General features: G+C 38.4%; 1 protein-coding gene across 3 annotated transcripts in view; it reads left to right on the top strand.

The window, feature by feature from the left end:
* RSBN1 (round spermatid basic protein 1) overlaps positions 1 to 20507 on the top strand; it is a 51142-nt gene that overhangs the window by 24254 nt on the left and 6381 nt on the right. For all 3 annotated transcript variants that reach the window (XM_058538828.1, XM_058538827.1, XM_058538826.1), the window contains 3 exons: positions 13235 to 13372; positions 13690 to 13832; positions 20103 to 20270. In XM_058538828.1, coding sequence (XP_058394811.1) covers positions 13235 to 13372; positions 13690 to 13832; positions 20103 to 20270 — 449 coding nt within the window. The remainder of the gene's footprint in view (positions 1 to 13234; positions 13373 to 13689; positions 13833 to 20102; positions 20271 to 20507) is intronic.

Here is a 20507-nt window from a genome sequence, read left to right as displayed (position 1 = left end):
GTATCGGTTGTAATTTCTCCTCTTTCATTTCTAATTTTGTTTATTTGAGACTTCTCTCCTTTTTTCTTAGTCTGGCTAAGGGTTTGTCAATTTTATTTATCTTCTCAAAGAACTAGCTCTTAGTTTCGTTGCTCCTTTCTACTGCTTTTTTGGTTTAATTTCATTCATTTCTGCTCTAATTTTTATTATTTCCTTCCTTCTGCTGACTTTGGACTTTATTCTTTTTCTAGTTCTGTTAGGTGTAGTTTAAGATTACTTATTTGACATTTTTTCTTGTTTGTTAAGGTGGGCCCGTGTTGCTATGAATTTCCCTCTTAGGACCGTTTTTGCTGCATCCCATATGAGTTGGTATGTTGTGTTTTCATTTTCATTTGTCTTCAGATATTTTTTTTTATTGATGTTTTAATGGTTTTTAACATTGTGAAATTTTGGGTTGTGCATTTTTGTTTGTCCATCACCATATATATGACTCCCTTCACCCCTTGTGCCCACCCCCCACCCCCACTGCCCCTGGTAACCACAGTACAATTTTCTCTGTCCATGTGGAATATAAACCAACACATTTTCTCTCTTTTTTTCTTTGTTAGTCTGGCTAAGGGTTTGTCACTTTTGTTTATCTTCTCAAAGAACCAGCTCTTTGTTTCATTGATCCTTTCTACTGTTTTTCTAATTTCAATTTCATTTATTTCTGCTCTGATTTTTATTATTTCCCTCCTTCTGCTGACATTAGGCTTTGTTTGTTCTTCTTTTTCTAATTCTGTTAGGCGTAGTTTGAGGTTGCTCATTGGGCTTTTTCTTGTTTGTTAAGGTGGGCCTGTATTGCTATGAGTTTCCCTCTCAGGACCGCTTTTGCTGCATCCCATATGAGTTGGTACAGTGTATTTTCATTTGCATTTATCTCCAGATATGCTTTGATTTCTCCTTGAATTTCATCAGTGATCCATTGGTGGTTTAGTAGCATGTCGTTGAGTCTCCACTGCTTTGTCACTTTCCCGGTTTTTTCTTTGTAGTTGATTTCTAACTTCATGGCATTATGGTCTGAAAAGATGCTTGTTATGATTTCAATCTTCTTAAATTTATATAAGCCTGCCTTGTTTCCCAGCATATGTTCTGTTCTTGAGACTGTTTCATGCGCGCTTGAGAAGAATGTGTAATCTGCTGTGTTTGGATGGAGTGCTCTGTATATGTCTATTAAGTCCATCTCATCTAGTTTTTCATTTAGGTCCATTATTTCCTTATTTATTTTCTGTCTGGGTGATCTATCCATTGATGAAAGTGGGGTGTTAAGATCTCCTACTATTATTGTGTTGTTGTTAATATCTCCTTTTAGGTTTGTTAATAGTTGCTTTATGTACCTTGGTGCTCCTGTGTTAGGTGCATATATATTTAAAAGTGACATGTCTTCTTGGTTGAGTGTCCCTTTTATCATTATATATTGCCTCTCTTTGTCTCTCATTACCTGTTTTATCTTGAAGTCCACTTTGTCTGATATAAGTATGGGAACAGCTGCTTTCTTTTGTTTACCATTAGCTTGGAGTATTGTCTTCCATCCTTTCGCTGTGAGCCTGTGTTTGTCTTTAGAGCTGAGATGTGTTTCCTGGAGCCAGCATATTGTTGGGCCTTGTTTTTTAATCCATCCCACAACTCTGTGTCTTTTGATTGGAGAATTCAATCCATTTACATTTAGGGTAATTATTGCTATATGGGGGCTTGTTGTTGTTATTTTATCACTCTTTTTCCTGTTCTTTTGCATTTCTTTTGTTTCTCATCCCATGTGTTTTGGACTACCAATTCAGTTTAGTAGTTCTGTATGGGGGTTCTCTTAGTTTTCTCTTTCTTTGTCGTGTGTGATTCTCTTCTGATTATTTGGTTAGTGGTTACCATGAGGTTTGTGTAAAAAATCTCGTGGATATGATAGTCCATTTTTTGATGGCCTCTTATTCCCTTAGACTAAGTCGATTTGATCCCTTTCCTGTTCTTCTACGTTATTGCTGTCACATCTTATTCCTTCTTGTGTTTTGAGTTCGTGATTAACATGATGAGGTTATATTTATGCTTGTTGCTTACCTTCCCTTGATCTTTGGTTTTATAATTAAGTGTTTGCTAATCTATTTTGATAGAGGACTGCGATTTTTCTGGTTTTGTTGACCTGTTTTCTTCCTCGTTCAAAACTTTGAATCCTCTTTCTCTTTTTTTCCTCAGGGACGAAGGCCTTCTTGAGCACTTCTTGTAGTGGGGGTCTTGTGGCAGTGAACTCCTTTAGCTTTTGTTTATCTGGGATAGTTATTATTTCTCCATCATATCTGAAGGATATTTTTGCTGGATAGAGTATTCTTGGCTGAAAGTTTTTGTCCTTCAGAATTTTCAATGTATCGTTTCACTCTCTCCTAGCCTGTAAAGTTTCTGTTGAGAAATCGGCTGAGAGCCTGATAGGAAATCCTTTGTACGTTATTTTTTTTAGTCTAGCTGCCCTTAATATTTTTTCTTCATTGTTAACTTTTGCCAGCTTTACTACTATATACCTTGGAGAGGGTGGGTCTTTTTGTGTTGATATATTTAGGAGATCTATTCATTTCATTTACTGGTATTTCCAGCTCCTTCCCCAGGTTTGGGAAGTTCTCAGGTATTATTTCTTTGAACAAGTTCTCTGCTCCTTTTTCCCTCTCTTCTCCCTCTGGAATACCTGTAATCTTTATGTTTGATTTCCTAATTGAGTTGGATATTTCTCAGAGAGTTTCTTCATTTCTTTTTAGTCTGAGTTCTCTTTCCTTCTGCATCTGGAGCATTTCTGCATTGCTGTCCTCAATATTGCTAATTCTTTCCTCCATATTGTGAGCTCTGATGCTTACAGCTTCCAGATTTGTCTTTATCTCCTCTATTGTGTTTTCCATCTCCAAGATTTCTGATTCATTTTTTTTTTTTATAGTTTCAATCTTTTTTGTGAAGAAACTCCTGATTTCATTGAATTGTCTGTCTGTGTTTTCTTGTATTTTCATTAAGCTTTTTTATGATGGCTATTTTGAATTGTCTGTCGTTAAGGTTATACATTTCTGTGCTTTCCGGGTTGACTTCTGGGTGCTTCTCATTTTCCTTTTGGTCTGGAGATTCAATATATTTTTGCATAGTGTCTCTCAGTGTTGGCTTTTCCTCATAGTGAAAATATATGGTCGCAGTTTCCTCTTGCTGCCCCTGGTTGGGAGTCAAGTGCTGTGTATTCTGGCCCGCCTCAATCCGCGGGCACTCTCGTCGGCCCCTGGCTGATCTGCAGCTTGGCTGAGTGGAGGCTGCTGCGGGAGAAGCGTGGGAACAGCTGGAGCTCAAGCACAACTAGGCCGAAGCAGCAGTGGCTCCAGTGTGGGTTCGTTGCAACAGCTGCAGCTAAAGTGCCGCTCGGCCAAAGAGGATGGAAGTGTTATGTGCTGGGCCAAAGAAGCTGGAACTGTAGTGCACTGGGCCAGAGAAGCTGGAACTGGAGTGGTCTGGGCTGAAGAAGGAGGAGCTGGAGCGCCGCTGGGCTGAAGAAGCTGGAACTGGAGTGCACTGGGCCAAAGAAGCGGGAACTGGTGTGTGCTGGGCCAAGGAAGCTGGAACTGGAGTGCACTGGGCCAGAGAAGCTGGAACTAGAGTGCACTGGGCTGAAGAAGGAGGAGCTGGAGTGCCGCTGGGCCAAAGATGCTGGAACTGGAGTGTGCTGGGCCAAAGAAGCTGGAACTGGAGTGCGCTGAGCCGAAGAAGGAGTAGCTGGAGCACCCCTGGGCTGAAGAAGCTGGAACTGAAGTGCGCTGGGTCAAAGAAGGAAGAGCTGGGGTGCCACTGGGCCAACGAAGCTGGAACTGGAGTGTGCTTGGCCTAAGAAGGAGGAGCTAGAGCGACGCTGGGCCGAACAAGCTGGAACTGGAGTGTGGTGGGCCAAAGTTGCTGGGCCAAGTCAGCTGGAGCTTGAGCACAGGCCAAACCGAAGCAGCTGGAGCTAGGAGTGGGGAAGCCGAAGCAGCTGGGGGTGGGGCACGGTCAGCTGAAGGAGCTGGGGCTGTAGCACGGTGGAGCTGGGGAAGCTGGGGCCATGGCTTGGTCCAGCTGGGGTGTGCGTGGTGGGGACTGAGCTGCCGCTACCTCTGGTGCGGGAGTGCAGGGTCGCCCCGCCGCTGGTTGGGCCCGAGCACCTGGAGGCCCCGCTGCCTCTGGGGACAGGGCTGAGCTGAAGTGCCACTGTGCTGAAGTGCTGGTTGGGCTGGCCGTGTGGGGGAGGGGCACTTACTTTTGCCTCCCCGATCTCAGAGGTTTCTTGCCTCGCTGTCGCTCTCTGCTCTCTTGAGGGGCTAGCTTGTTGAAACTACCCTTGCAGCAGTTCTGCTCCCTCCATAGGGGGATGCCCTCCGGCTGTGAGGGGTCTTGGAGAGCGCTGTTTTTCACTCGGCGAGCCACCCCTCCTCCTCCTTTGTGAGCCGTGAGGTCTCAGTCTCTGGGTCGCAGTCCTTGGGGAAGGAAGGGAGCTCCTCTTACCTCCTTCCACTTAACTCTGGGGATTCCAGCACCTCAGTCCTCTGGTGCACAGCTGCCTGGGTGCCTCAGACGTCCCCTGTGTTGTGTGAATAGCTTCTGTTGGAATATGAATGTCCTTTTTGTTGTGTCTTAGAGGGGGAGAGTTCAATAGGGGAAGCTCACTCCACCATGATGCTGACCCCTAGGTCTTGTTTATTAATCCATCTAGCCGCTCTGTGGCTTTTGATTTGAGAATTCAGTCCAATTACATTTAGAGTGATTATTGATATATGAGGACTTAATATTGCCATTTTATCACTTGTATTCCAGTTGTTCTGTATTTCCCTTGTTTCTCGTCCTGTGTATTTCCGACTGCCAGTTCAGTTTGGTGTTTCTCTATGATGGTTTTCTCAGTTTTCTCTTTATTAATCATTTGTGTCTCTTCTGATTTTCTGTTTAGTCATTACTGTCAGGTTTGTAGATCTCATACATGAGATAGTCCATTTTCTGATAGCCTCATGTTTTCTTAGTCTAAGCAGGTTCCATCCCTTTCCTCGTCCCTGTCCAAGTTATTGGTGTCACAACTTATTCCGTTTTCTGTTGTGAGTTTGTCATTAAAATGAAGTGATTATAGTTATTTTTGAGGCTTTCCTTCCCTTTATCTTTAATGTTATAATTAAGTGTCTGCTAACCTTTTCTGATAGAGAGCTGCAGTTTTCTGAATTTTTGTTTGTTTGTTTGTTTATCTCCTCGCTCAAGGCTTTGTAAACCCTTTCTTTTTTGTTCAGGTATGAGGGCCTTCTTGATCATTTCTTGTAGGAGGGATCTTGTGGCGATGAATTCCCTTAGCTTTTGTTTATCTGGCACAGTGTTTATTTCTCTGTCGGATCTGAAGGATAGTTTCACTGCATAGAGTATTCTTGGCTGAAAGTTTTTGTCTTTCAGAGTTTTGAATATATCATTCCAATCTCTCCTAGCCTGTAGGGTTTCTGCTGAGAAGTCTGCTGAAAGCCTGTAGGGGTTCCTTTGTGGGTTATTTTCTTCTGCCTTGCTGCCATTAATATTTTTTCTTTGTCGTTGACTTTTGCCAGTTTTAATAATATATGCCTTAGAGAAGGTCCTTTTACATTGATTTAATTAGAATTTCTGTTAGCTTCATTTATGTGTATTTCCAGCTCCTTCCCCAGGTTTGGGAAGTTCTCAGCTTTTATTTCTTTGAACAAGCTCTCTGCTCCTTTCTCCCTCACTTCTCCCTCTGTAATACCTAGAATCCTTATATTGCCCAATTGAGTCAGATATTTCTCAGAGAATTTCTTTATTTCTTTTTAGTCTTAGTTCTCTCTCCTCTTCCATCTGCAGCATTTCTATATTTCTGTCCTCTAAATTACTAATTCTCTCCTCCATAATATCAGCTCTGTTTTTTCAGGATTCCAGATTTTTCTCTATCTCGTTCATTGTGTTTTTTATCTCCAACATTTCTGATTGGTTTTTTTTTTTAATAGGTTGTCCCTTTTGTGAAGAATTCCCTCTGTTCATTGATTTTATTCCTGAGATCATTGAACTGTCTTTCTGAGTTTTCTTATAACTCATTGAATTTTTTTGTGATAACTATTTTGAATTCTTTGTTGTTTAGATTGTAAATTTCTGTGGCTTCAGGATTGATTTCTGGGTACTTGTCATTTTCCTTCTGGTCTGGAGTGTTAATATACTTCTTCATGCTCTTTGATGGGGTTGGCTTTTGCTGTCACATTTATCCCACTGCAGATCTGGTCACAGATTCCACCTGCTACCAGTGTGTGTGGGGTGGGGCAGGAGCTGTGTTTTCTGAGCCCACTGTGGCCCTCGGCAGATGTGCCTGTCTGTTGGAAGCTGTGCCACTGGCCTGTCTGCGTTTGCCCACTGGCCACTGCTGCTATACACATGTAGGCACTGGCGCTCTGGCAGGGATGCCTTGCTCTGGCCGACCGGTGGAGCTGGTGCGCCAGGCGGGAGGTTGGGAAGGGGGCTTTCTTGTGTTGCGTGATCCCGTGTGCTCCCATTCTGCACTCACCATCTGCCCGCCTGGTCTGCTCGTCTTGGTGTGGACGCCCCCACAATTGCTTAGCTGCCTCAGTGTGGAGTATTCCCTCAGGCTGGGAGGCAACCCCAAGAGCACAAGCATTCCTGCAGAGGGCTGCCTTTTCCTCCTCCTCCTCTCAGAGTCACGCACCAGCCGCTGCACAAGGTCCCGTGCCCTAGATTGCTGCCGCTTGTGAGGGAGAGGAGATCCACTTACCTCCTTCCACTGCCTGCTGGGGTGGGGGGTGTCCAGCACCCCTACCTTCAGATATGTCGCTGTGTGGATCTCTCCAACGTCTGTGTTGTGTGAATGTCCTCTGTTGGTTTATGAATATCCTTTTCATTGTATTTTAGGCGGGAGACTCTAAGGGAAGGGCTCACTCTGCCATGATGCTAGTATCACTCCAACCTCTAAAAATGTTTTGATAACTTGTATCTGTCGTTTTTACTTCTGTTCTTTTTGAGCTTTTGGGATTTGTAGCCTTTTTATTTTACTCTCACTTGAGTGGGGTTTTGGTAAGGAATAGAAATAAATCTTGTGTTTAGTCTGCCATGATTAACTAGCAGTCCTCTTCACCTTTACGAGATTCTTCCCATTAGCATTAAAACATCACAGAAAAGAAGACTTAAATGGAAAGATAGACTTCATTCTTGGGTTAAGAAGAACCAACATCAAAATGATGATTTTCCCTAAATTATAAATAGAACACAATCCCAATAAAATGACTAACAGTTGTTTTTTTCTGGGACACCCAAGCTGATTTTGAAGTTTATTGAAAAAATAAGCAGGCAAGACCAGCCAGGAAGGCTTTGAAAAAGAAAGGCAATGGTGGAGGAGTGCCATATCAGATACCAATACAATGTGAAGATTTAATTATTAAATAAGTGTTTACTAGTTTGTGAACACTGTTCAGTAAAACAGGAAAACTAAGTGGAGAAATGGACCCAAATACATGTAGGCATTTGATATATAAAAATGATAGCATCTCAATTCATTGGTGGCAGAGAAGATAGTGTTGGGACATCAGGGTACCTATCTAGAATTTATCTTAGTATTCATGTCACTGTATACCAAGATAAATTTCAAATGGGATCAAAGATTTAAATGTAGAAAATGGAGACATAAATGTAATAGAAAACAAGAATTCTTTCATAACTGTTGTGGGAAGGGTCTTCCTAACTATGACCAAACAAAAGGAAAATCACTGTAAACAAAATGAAAAGACAAATTATTAAAAATTATTTGTAGTTCATATCACTGGCAGAGGTTTCACCCTCCTACTGTAAAGAGCTCTAGAAATAAGAGAAGTACTAGCAACCCAATATAAAAATAAGCAAGCATTGTGAATGGACAGTTCACAGAAAAAGAAATGCAAATGGTCCTTTAATCCTCTTATCTGAAAAGATATACAACTTCATTCCTAAGAAAATGAAACTAAACTACTAAGATGTTAGTTTTTACTTACAAATTAGTAAAAATCCAAAAGTTTAACATTCTATGAGGTTGTGGGGCAACACATCCTTTCTTATATTGCTGGTGGGAATGAAAGTTTATACAACCAAGGGTTGCTCAGTCTTTCCATCTTAAAAATTCTTGATCCTGTTTGCTCTTCTAACTACCTCTCTTATTTTCACAGCCAAACTTCTTGAATGAATTGTCTACACTTGCTGTCCCCATTTCCTCATCTCTCCTCAGACCACACAGATTTGATTTCTGTCCTGATAATTTCTCTGAAACATCTCTTGGTAAAGTCACCAATGGGCATTTTTCATCTTCATCTTGCTGAAAGTCTCAGCAGCATTTTGACCAAGCTCTTCTTGAAATATTTTCTTACTTTAACTTTGATGATACTGTGCTCTCCTGGTCTTCTTCCTAACCTCTCTGACCAGTTGATGACTCCTTTACATTCTTTTTTGTCAGCTTTTCTTCCCCTTTTGTGGTTTTTAAATGGGAGCTTTCCAAGATCTTTGCTCTTTGAACTCTGTATTTTCTCTAGTCAAGCCTCTTTTAAGACTAACGTTCCAGTTACTGCCAATGACTAGGATTAATATCCTCAGTACAGACCTCTTTTGATTTCAGACCCAGCTGCCTTCTTTTTTGTGTGTGTGAGGAAGATTGGCCCTCAGCTAACATCTGTGCCCATCTTCCTCTATTTTGTATATGGAATGCTCCCACAACATGGCTTGATGAGCGGTGCATAGATCCACGCCCGGGATCCTAACCTGCAATCCCCGGGCTGCTGAAGCAGAGTGCATGAACTTAACCACTATGCCACCAGGCTGGTCCCCCGCAGCTACCTTCTTGACATATCCACTTGAATGTTTCAAAGATACTTTGTATTAGTTCCTGTTGCTGCTGTAACAAATTACTGCAAACATAGTGCAATAAAACAACATAAATTTAGTCTCTTACAGTTCTGAAGGCACTGAAGTAGAATCTGGTTTTTGTTTTGTTTTGTTTTTTGCCTTTTTTAGCTTCTAGTGGCCATCTGTATTTCCTGGCTTGTGGCCGCCTTCCTCCATCTTCAAAGTGCATCACTCCAGACTCTGCTTCCATCATCATATCGCCACCTTCTCTCTATAGTCAAATCTCCCTCTGCCTTCTTCTTATAAGGACACCTGTGATTACATTTAGGGTCCACCTGGATAATCTAGGAGAATCTTCCCATCTCAAGAGCCTCAATTTCTTCACAGCTGCAAAGTCCTTTTGCCATGTAAGGTAACATTCACAGGTTCCAGGGATTAGGACCTGAATATTTTGGGGAGCCATTATTCAGCCTACTATACAGTTCAAGCTCATCCTGTCCAAAACTGAAGATATCACCTTCCCACCCAAACCTGGTCTTCCTCCAGTAAAACGAGTGGTTTATCTGTCTGGTTGCAAAGGGCCGAACCTGGGAGACATCCTTGAAATCCTTTTTCTTCTCTCTCATATCCAGTCTTTCTCCAAGTCCTGACAATTTTATCTCCTGGATATTTTACAAATCCTCTTTTTTTTTTAATCTTTTTAAAGTCAGCTCCACTGCTATTAGCTTAGTCTGTCGTTTCTTATTTGGAATATTACAGAAACATCCTAACTGGTCTCTTCTCTTTAAATGCCCCTCTGAGAAAACAAAACAAACAAAGAAACAAAACGAAGCCCCCTCCCCCCTAAAAAAAACAAAGGCAAGTATGATAACTTTCCTTTTACTACTTTACATCCTTTAGTGATTTCCCAGAATCCTTAATGTGGACTTCAAGGCTCTCTGTAATCCAGCCACAGCTCATTTCTCCAGTCTCTTCTTTATTTTTCTTTTTTGTTTTTTGTATTTTGCCTCATTAGCTTTCTTTTAGATCCTGGAAAGGGTGATACTTAAGAGATTTTGTTTCCTTTAAACTTGTTCTGCAGATTTTAGTTCAGGATCCCGTGTTCTCTTTCATGGTGTCTTAAATGTTCCATTTTGAAGACTTGTCACAGTTTATAATTAAATATTTGTTTACTTTAGCATCTGCCTCTTCCTTCTAGCCTGTAAGCTTCCAGAGGCCAAGAATGGGTCTGATTTGCAGTATCTGTGTTTCGGACAGTGCCTGGCATATACTATAGAGTAAACTTTTATTAAATGAATGATAACGGCTTTCTTGTAATTCCTGTTCTTTATTTAAGGTTATGTAAGTCGACTCTTCTGTGATAAGCCTCCAAGTATTTGAATTGTTGTGTCTCCACTTTAATCTTTTCAAGTTAAATACTTTTGAAATACTTTTAATTTCTTCATTCTTCCTCCCGTTTGTATGGTTTTTAAGTCACTAATCATCTTAATTGGTCTCTTTTGGATGTGCTCCAGTTATAGACTTTTTCGTAGCCCAGAGTAGAAGATAATACTCCAGATGTCAATTGTGCAGTGCAGAGTATTATCTCCCCTAGTACAAAGTGTACAAGATATAAGCTGAACACCATAACAAAAAGATTTCACGTACAGTGGCTAGAAAAAAGTACAAGTTTCTCTCTCAAGTAACAAGCCCAGGGGTAAGCTGCTCTGTTCCGTGATATCACCCAGGATTCTACTTTCCTTCTATCTTTAAGTTTTGCCATTCTCTTCGGTGTTGTCATGCGTATAGTTGAACCTGGCCCTCAAAAGAGAGAAAAAAGAAGTGGAGAGCAAGCTGCTTACTTAGAAAGGCATGCTCTGGAAATTACATATGTAACTTATGCTTACGTCTCATTTGTCAGAACTTAGTCACAGGCCTCACTTAGCTGCCAAGGAGTGTAGCTCATTGGCTATATGCCCAGAAAGTTCTGTTACTAAAAAGGAGAGTAGAGTAGATATTGGGGGTTAATCAGTAGTTTGCTTGTTTGGCATTAGTGTCACATAGTTGGTACATGTTGAATTTATGGTCATAAATGCTGTCCATCTTCTAACTTGTGCTGTTAATTATTTAAATGCATCACAAACATTAGCATTTATTAAATTTTTTACACAAGTGATAGACACTGTTAATCAGCTTTACTACTGCTCCTTTTGGGGTTTTTTTGGCCAGAGTTTAATGGCTGATTACTTCATTTCTGACCCCAGCAAACATAAATTCAACAATTCCTCATTTTCAGGTTTACTTCCTTTCTCTTTCCAAATAGGAAAGGATGCTTTATATTTATTCATGTCATGTATTCATTGTCCTAGGTGTTTGCATTTTTAAGTTGTCTTCAAGTTCAGTGCTGTTGAATTTAGTGCTATTTAAATTAGGTAAACAGAGTACTGTGATATAAAAATATTGTCTCACTTTGTGTGCAAAATTTAAACTAATATGAATTCCTTCAAATTAATAATGCATTAAGAGTTGCATAATCTCGAAGCTAGCAGGCCACGTAAATAGAAAACTGCCACATGGCAATGTACTTCTTCAGGAGTGGTTTTGGGTTATGTGAGCTTTAAATTATGATAGGTCTTTAGGACGTTTCTCACATAAAATGCCACTATCCTGTATAGTCTGAAACCTTTCTTGGTAAAGGAATTTCTGATAATTGGAAATAGTGGGGGGGCGTGGTTTGGGGGAGACTAATATTTCTTATTACCCCTGAAAGCATACGATTCCTAGAACTGGTACTGAAGGTTAAATCTGCTTAGTTGTTTTAGGGTGCTTGGCTTAGAAAGGTTAGAATAATGCTTGAAAAAGCTCCCTTACTTCCCCTTCCTTATCTGTATATTCCATGATCATCCTCTTTCCCAGTCTGCTTCCCCTGGTTTTTTTATAGCATGATCATACAAACAAATGGGAGGTAACTCATACAAGTATATCAAGGTAATTCTGGCCTGGACAGTTGCTGCTTAAGGATCAACTAAGGTGATCTTGGGGGAAAGATTTGTAAGGAATTAGGAAATCCCTGTTATTTGAGAACAAGATCTAAGACCTTTTTTTTTCTGTTTGTGTGTGTATGTGTAGGGGTGATGTTAAATTGTCTATGGAAAAAAATAGTGCTTGATTCTGAAAATGCTGCTAAAGAACTAGTAGTACTGTGCAAGAAATACTAGGTTGTCATTGATGCTTTCTATTGAGGCAAAATAGGTGGTATTTAAAACAGTAATAATTGGTTCTTAAAAAAAGTTTTTTGAATGTTTAATAGAGACCCACCTTATAAAGGTACAACTATATGTTAGGCTTTTCAATTTAATGTGCATCTTAATTAAGGTAGAAAATGCAAGGTTACTGATTTGAGGTGGAAATCCTGGTTAGAATCCAGAGTTTTCAGTCTAGTCATCTATATGCATAGGATCTGTCTGTATGCTTGAGATAACATTCATTCTACATTGGAGGTAGGAGTATAAGAACATACATGAAACGACTAGATGAAAAATATCACATTGTATCGAATCAATTGGTAGATTCCATTTGAATGCTAGGATTCTCTGGGCTACACATTTGTATAGAATATGCTCTAAATTCACTAGAGAGTTGATAAAATGTCTATGTGCTTACAAGGAACATTAGACTTTGGAAAAGGGAAAGATCGTGAAAGGTGATCAGTAAGGCGTCCAGAAGGAAAGAAGTCTTAAACAAATCTTTGAAAAATAGATAAGATTTGGGTTGACAGAAAAGAGGACTTTCCAAGTGGGGCAGATTAAAAAAAAATCATTGCAGGTAGAAATAAGTTTGGCATAAGTTGGGTAGAGAGAAAGATCAGCCTGCCTAAGGTGGAGGGTCTTACGTGGAAGTAATGGGAGATTGGGTTTGATAACAGTCAGCCTGGTATCTGGCCTAATGTGAAGGCTTTCAGGCTAGGGAGTGCAAAATGAATATGGAAGATTAATCTAACCGTGGTCTTTTTTTTTTCCCCCTGCCCTGCCAATTTCACTGTTTATTTACTTTACTGATTTTTTTTTTCTAAATAAAGACCACTGTAAAGTGTTTATTATAAAGTTCAAAAATCATCATTCTCAGAGAAGTTTAAGTATATCTTAATGTCTCCAATATTTCTTTGAGATATTGGGACCATGGACTAACTTGCTTCTTGAAATTTCTGTTTGTGACACATATCATATCAATGTATTTGTCAGAGTGCTAGGGTGCCTTTCTGTAACTGTTGACTTTGTCCAAAGTAGTGACCACTGAGTTCTTAGTATGTAGAAGAAATAGCAACATTGGAAACAATACCTATTCCAATTCTTTAATTATGTTATGGTGTACTTCAGTCCTTTCTCCCCTCTCTTTCGTTTTATCTCAGGTCAACAGGACGTATTGCTGTGGCACCTATCGGGCAGGTCCTATGCGGCAGATAAGTCTTGTTGGAGCAGTAGATGAAGAAGTTGGTGATTATTTCCCAGAGTTCCTTGATATGTTAGAAGAATCACCATTTCTGAAAGTGAGTGTTAATTCAGATTGTTAAAGTTCTGAGCATTAGTTGAGTGGACACACTCCATTAAAAAGTATTAAGCTAATCTTGTCTATTAAAATTAAATTTTATCCAATGTTTTGAATAGAAATGTTTAGAAAATTATTGATGCAAAATACTTCAATTATTCTTTTTTACATATAAACTGCTATCTGATATAGCATTTATTTCTTCATATACACACACAAAATAAGCTTCCTAGGCCTTCTTTTGGGTGGGTCGGGACGTTAACTTGTAAATAGTCTAAAAAATTTTTCTTTTATGTGACTCATTCGTCTGACTTCTAGATGACTTTGCCCTGGGGTACACTTTCCAGCCTCCGACTCCAGTGTAGATCCCAGAGTGATGATGGGCCTATCATGTGGGTAAGGCCAGGAGAGCAGATGATCCCTACAGCAGATATGCCAAAGTCACCCTTCAAAAGACGACGGTAAACATTTCTTTTTCTCAAATAAGTAAAAGCACTTTTTTTAGTTGATTGCTTATAAAAATGTTAGAGACCTGAGCACAGTTTGAAAACCATTTGTCTAGATTATTTGAATAGCTGTCTTAAGTAAATCTTCTAGTGGTCACTTCCTCAATCCAGTCCACTCATTACACAGTCATCAGAGTGAGGCATCCTCTTAAAAAACAAATTTAATTTTTACTTCTTTTCTTAAAACCTAGGTCCTAACTGCCTGCAAGATAAAAGTTCAAACTCTTTTATGTGATCTTACAAGGATCTTTCATAATATGGCTCCAACAGTACCTCTTCTAGATGTATCTGCTTCTAGTTTCCTCCAGCACACTGAACTCAGTTTCCAAGCCATGATCTTTCACAGCTCTGTGCTATTTCAGTCTTCTTCTTACTTGGAATGGCATCCCCTCCCCCATTTCCTCTCTACCTGACAAACTCTTAATGAATTGGCAAAACTTAACTTAGATGTCACTTCCTTTGTGAAGCTTTTCTTTGTTCCTTTAGACAATTAATTGTTCCCTTCTCGGTGCTCACACATTCTGTTCATTAATGATCTGTTTACATGTTTGTTTTTTACTAAATTTTGAGCTCCTTGAGGACAGGGACTGTGTTTTATTCTTCTGTGTCTTCATGACACATAGCAGGTGATCAGCATTTGCTGAATGAAACCAATAATGTATTCTATAGTAATTCATATTTGGCTAACATATTTTGTGTTTCAGACACTTAAAACAAATGAATATTAACTTATTCAAGTAGTATGAAAAGTCTCATTTAATTAGACTGAAAATGATTTATATTTGCTTAGACTATGGAAATAGCAACTCAAAATAAGTATCCAGAATGAGTCTTAATGGAGTGATCTAGAATTTACCCTAAAACTCATAGGAGAGGGCCAGCCCCGCGGCTTAGCGGTTAAGTGTGCGCACTCCGCTGCTGGCGGCCCGGGTTTGGATCCCGGGCGCGCACCGACGCACCGCTTGTCCGGCCGTGCTGAGGCCGTGTCCCACATACAGCAACTAGAAGGATGTGCAGCTATGACATACAACTATCTACTGGAGCTTTGGGGGAAAAAAATAAATAACATTTAAAAAAATAATAAAATAAATTTCTTAAAAAAAAAAAAACTCATAGGAGAGTGATAGTAGAGCTAAGTATGGAATAACCTTAGGTACTTGAGATAATGCATGAAAATACTTTGTAAAAACTATATATCACTGCAAAGTGGTGGCATAGTAAAACCTGGCAGTAAACTGAAACTTCTGCACATTGCTAGACCACAGCACTATTCATACATTATAATGATGAATCTTGGAATTCTAAATTCTTAAGTACCGTATACACTCTTTGTTCTATAATATTTCCAAAAAGGAAATGACCATTGTTTGTTTCCTGATTATTATAAACTTAAAAAAAAATCAGATAATAGAAAAAAGTAAAAGAAGGCTAAAAATACCCATAGTCCCACCCATTTAGGCATATTAATCTTTCGACTTTTAGTCCATATATACTCATAAATTTTCTGTGTACACAAATGAACTCATTCTTTACAAGATGTTTCCTTTAAAACTTGGGTTTTTTTCTTTAGGTTTGTGTGTTATATTAAGATGCAGCCATATCATTATTTCTAAATAACTATGTAGTTTTCACTGTATGGTTATATCAAGATGTATTTAACCAGTTCTTTATTAGTGTAAATTGTTTTCAGTTTTTCATTATAAAGAGTATTTTGACAAACATGACAGTAGTGTGTTGGAGCCAGTTTGTACCAGCTTACATGGCTATTACTTGCCTCCCAGTTCCACGTTGAGTGAGGTCACATTAGTAGCTTCAAATTGGCCATGTTGCAAGTATTTATACTAGAGAAATCAGCAAATCAGCTACAAATCAGCCATCTCCCCTCAAATCCAGTTGTTAAACATGTACATATGACTGACTGTGGATGGTTGGCTGGCTGGCTGAATGATTAGTTGGTTGGTAGGTAGGTAGATATATACCTTTGTGCATATGTGTGTTTATTTTCTCAGTAGAAATTCTGGAAGGTTCAAAGTATGTATACATTTCTCATTGACTTCCAGAAATGTACCAGTTTATACTTCCACCCATATAGTAAGACAGTACCTCTTCCCCACACCCTCCACTAACATTCTTTCTTACTTTATTGATCTGATTGGACAAAAATGTCTCATTTTATTTTGCTTTTCTTTGAGGGATTTGTATTTCTTCTTTTGTGATTCCCTTTTAATTTCCTTTACCCATATTTCTGTTGAGGTGTTTTTCACTTGTAAAAATTCCCTGTGTATTATAACTATTAACTTTATTTCTTATGTTGCAAGTTTTTCTCATTTTTTTCTTTTAGCTTCAGTTTTTTCTTTACTCACAGTTTTTTTCAGTTTTTTCCCCTTTACTCACAGAAATTTTTGTTTGTATGTTGTCAGATCTATCTATCTTTTCCTCTGAGGTTTCTCTCTTAGTGGTAGGCTTAGAAAGGCCTTCCCTTATTCAGTATTATAAAATATTCACCTACATTTTCTCCATGTATTTCTGTGATTTCAGTATTTACATATTTTATCTACCTGGTGTTGATTTCAGTATAGAGGGAGAGATTTAACATTTTTTCCAAGTAGTTAGGCAGCTCTACCAACATCATTTATTTAATAATATATTATTTCTCCACCAGTCTGAGGTGCTATCAAATTTTATTTCTGTTGAGATTAAATATTATTAAGTGAGGCATTCAAAAGCACTTTGATTTAGGGTGAATAAATTAGAACTTAAACACTAATGTCATCTTTTTGTGTTAATGAGAATGCCCTGTTGCTGAAAAATGGTGGCATCAATGTGAGAAGCTATCTAGTTATCAAGGGCACTGTTAATGAAGATGATCTTTGAATTTATGAATTCTAGAGTTAAAGAAATACATGGACAGGGGTTTCAAAAAATCAAGTAGTACAGTAGGGTTTATAATGACAAATCCTGGCCACCTTTCCCTCCAGAGGCAAGCACCTTTTACTAGAGGCAAAAAACCGTTTCTGTTTTTAATGCCTTTTTTGTTTTGTTTTGTTTTAAGGCTTTGACAGGAAATTTGTCAATTTCTTGTTATGATAGATAGAGATTTCTTCCCTTTACCTATTCTCTAAATAGTTAAATGACCCCTACTTTACCTTCTTCCTACCCCCTTCTACTTTTTGTCAGCTGTTGCTTATATGTTGTTGAGGTTAATTCATATTCTGCTTTAAAAGCATAATTATGTTTTTATATGCCTTGTCAGTAGGTGTATTCTAAAATTTGAGAGCCAAAAAATGGCATTTAAAATATTATGGGTAGATAAGTTTACTGCAGACCCAACTAGTAGGCTAAAAATTTGTATTCTAAGGTTCCAATGTTTTGTTATCATTCAAAGGAATAATATACAAAAGGATCTTTCTTTCCTGTATTTCACCTAGATACTGAAAATCATGCCACATTTTAATTTGTTACATATTTGGATTGTGCTGATTTTTTTTTTTAAATTGTTCTGTTTTCCCTGCAGTCTCTGATTGCCCTTTTTTGAGGGGGGACATACACTTTTCTTGACCATATCCCTAATATTTTCTTTTTATTGCTTAAGATACATTATTTTTTTCTAGAATCACACTGCCTTTCTCTTCTATGACTTATGACTTTGGCCTATAGCTTTTTTAAATAGCCTTTTTTTTTTTGGAGAGTGTTGGTCAGTTACCTTGCATTCTGTGCTTTTATCATATTCTCAAGAATCCAGATTTTTAATCATAATATCTGCTCTAACATCACATTTTTACTTGGAAATCTTTTGGTGCTTTGTGTTGTCTTACTTCAGTGTGAAAAGCTTATTTCACAGTTATCGACCCGGGACTTCCCGTTTTATGCATTTCTGCATTAACCTATGGTTGTCTTCTTCATAGGTTTATTTCCTTCTCTTGCTTGAGCACATTGTCAAGTAATATTCTAAGAAAAGAAAGGTATTCTGAGTCATTATATGTCTGAAAATTTCTTTTTCTGTCGTTAAATGTGATTGGTACTTTAGGTGGAGTCCAGAGGACGTATTTTCCCTTAGAATTTTTAGCAATGCCCCAGTGTCTTCTAGTGTCTAATATTGTTTATGAGAAGTCTTAATGCCACTGTAATTTTTGTTCTTTTGTAGGTAACCTATTTTCTTTTTCTTTCTGAATACTTAATTTCACAATGATATGTCTTTGTTTGGGTCTTTCATTCTTATTCTTATTTTTTAATCGTTTTTGTTGTTTGGTAGGTCCCTTAAAGATTCATGTCTCTTTTCATTTCTGGGAATTTTTCTTGCTAAATTGCTTTGGTAATTTCTTCATTTTTCTCTGTTGTTTCCTTCTGAAACTACTGTTGATTGAATAATAGATCTCCCAGTTTGATTAGCTTCATATTTCCTGTTACTTACCTTTTTGCTTTTGATTTTGGGACATTTACTTGACTTTTGTCTTCTGACCTTTCTTTTGAATTCTGAAATTTCAGCATTGGTTATTTTGGTGTTTGTCAGGCTGCTATAGGCTGTCTTCACATATTTTGTGATTCTTGGTTGACCCATTCACGTCTGGGAATAAAGCATTGGGCCAACTGGGCATTCTGTTTATATTTCAGTGAGGCTTGTCAGGTTTCACTTTAGAGTTAACAGGCATGGGACTGGACATTAAAGGATATGTCCAAATGCCAGAGGATTATGTTAGTTCTATTCATATGGTAAGTACAATGTTTTTAGAGAAGTACATGCAGGGTTTTTTTGGCTGAAAGTTTATCAGGATGATTTTGGCCACAAGCAGCAAAAATCTTGATCCAAACTGGTTCATAAAATAAAATGTTACTCTATATATCAAGAAGTCCAGAGAGGCTGGCTCTAGGTACTCAGTGCTGTCATCAAGGAACCAGATCTTTTCCTTTTCTGTGCCCTGTCATTCTCTTTGCCGAGGCTTTGTACTCACAAATGGCTTCTTTTATGGTTGCTGGGTGGCTGTAGGAGTTCTAGGCATCACATCTGGATCTGGTTATATCTAAGAGAAGAGACTGTCTTTTCTTTTACTTCTTTCTTAGGAGCTTGGAAACTTCCCAGTAGTCTCCTTAGCAGATTTTGTCTCTTACTGCTAGCCAGAATCTGTTCATACCTGTTCCTAAATCAGTCACTAGCAAGGGGAATGAATTGAACACAATTTGTCAGGACTTACCTCTGGAGCTTGTGAATGAGCAGATATCTAATGAAAATCAGAGTTTTCTGTCAGGGAAATAAAGATGAGGGATGGATGCTGGATGGGTCATCCATAGTCTTCTCCATGGGGGTATGCCTGACTATTCACATTTCTATCGATCAGGGTGGTAGGTGACTGGTTTATTTGTAGAATTTCACTTTAATTTCCCCTTTCTCAGCCTTACTTCATTTCTGTCCATTATCATCATTATACCTGGCAATTTTTTTTGACTCTTAGGCTTCTCTATGGTCTGTTGAGTATGCCTGGTGCCTTTTTAGCTGCCGTTACCTTCTTGTGTATTCTAGGCCTGTGGCTTTCTCTGCTCTCTTTTATTAGTCCAAGACACTTTTAATTATTTTCTGTCTTCCAGAAGTTTGTTGATATTGTTCATTCACTAATTCATTTCATTTGTTGTTTCTTATTCATTCCTTTACTTTCACCTTTAGATTATTATATTTAGAAATTTTTGAGCACATAAAAAAATGTATTCAATATCATCAGTTATCAACTCACAGCCAATTGTGTTTCATCTATACTCCCATCCATTCCCCCATCAACTCGCCCCTACCCCTACCATATTAGTTTGAAGCCTTTTACTTTATTTTTAATGTGGAAGGAGATAATGTACCTGCTCAGTTTGCCATCTTGAATCAAGTCTAGTAGAATGTTCTATGAGTTAAAAATGTTTTGAGAGTTAAAAATGACTCAGGGTAAAGAAACATACAGCCTTGAACTTTGAATTGTATTTTCTCTTGCTTAGACAACTGAATTTTATGTATTCAAACACTACATTTGAGCCAAATCAAAGATATAGTTTCTATGTCATCATGACATACTGAGAGAAGGTGGTAATCACATTAAATATTACAATATAGTATGTTAAATGCTAATGATCAAAATCACTGAACCCTTCTCAGCCCTCATCTTGTTTAAAACTTGGTATTTTAGCAGACTTCCCCTTATTGCTATTAATAATTGTTTTTCCCCCTTTACTTCACAACCAAATCAACTCTAGATCAATGAATGAAATTAAAAATCTCCAGTACCTACCTCGGACCAGTGAACCCCGTGAAGTCCTCTTTGAAGATAGGACAAGAGCTCATGCAGATCATGTAGGTCAGGGGTTTGATTGGCAGAGTACGGCTGCTGTTGGGGTTTTGAAAGCTGTACAGTTTGGTGAATGGTAAGTTAATGAAGTCAACTGCAAGGTTGGTTAATGTTGACTAAGAAAATGTGGACTCAATTTAAAAAGCTGGGGACCAATTTTTTTTTAAATCGTGGTAAAATACATATAACATTAAAAATTAAGATCTTAACCATGTTTAAGTGTATAGTTCATTAGTGTTACGTATATTCACATGTTGTGAAACAGATCTCCAGAACTTTTTCATCTTGCAAAACTATAACTCTATACCCATTG

Source organism: Diceros bicornis, chromosome 4, assembly GCF_020826845.1.
Source record: "Diceros bicornis minor isolate mBicDic1 chromosome 4, mDicBic1.mat.cur, whole genome shotgun sequence".
Lineage (NCBI taxonomy): Eukaryota > Metazoa > Chordata > Mammalia > Perissodactyla > Rhinocerotidae > Diceros > Diceros bicornis.
Note: the sequence above shows the minus strand (reverse complement) of the source record. Positions and strands in the feature narration are given on the sequence as shown.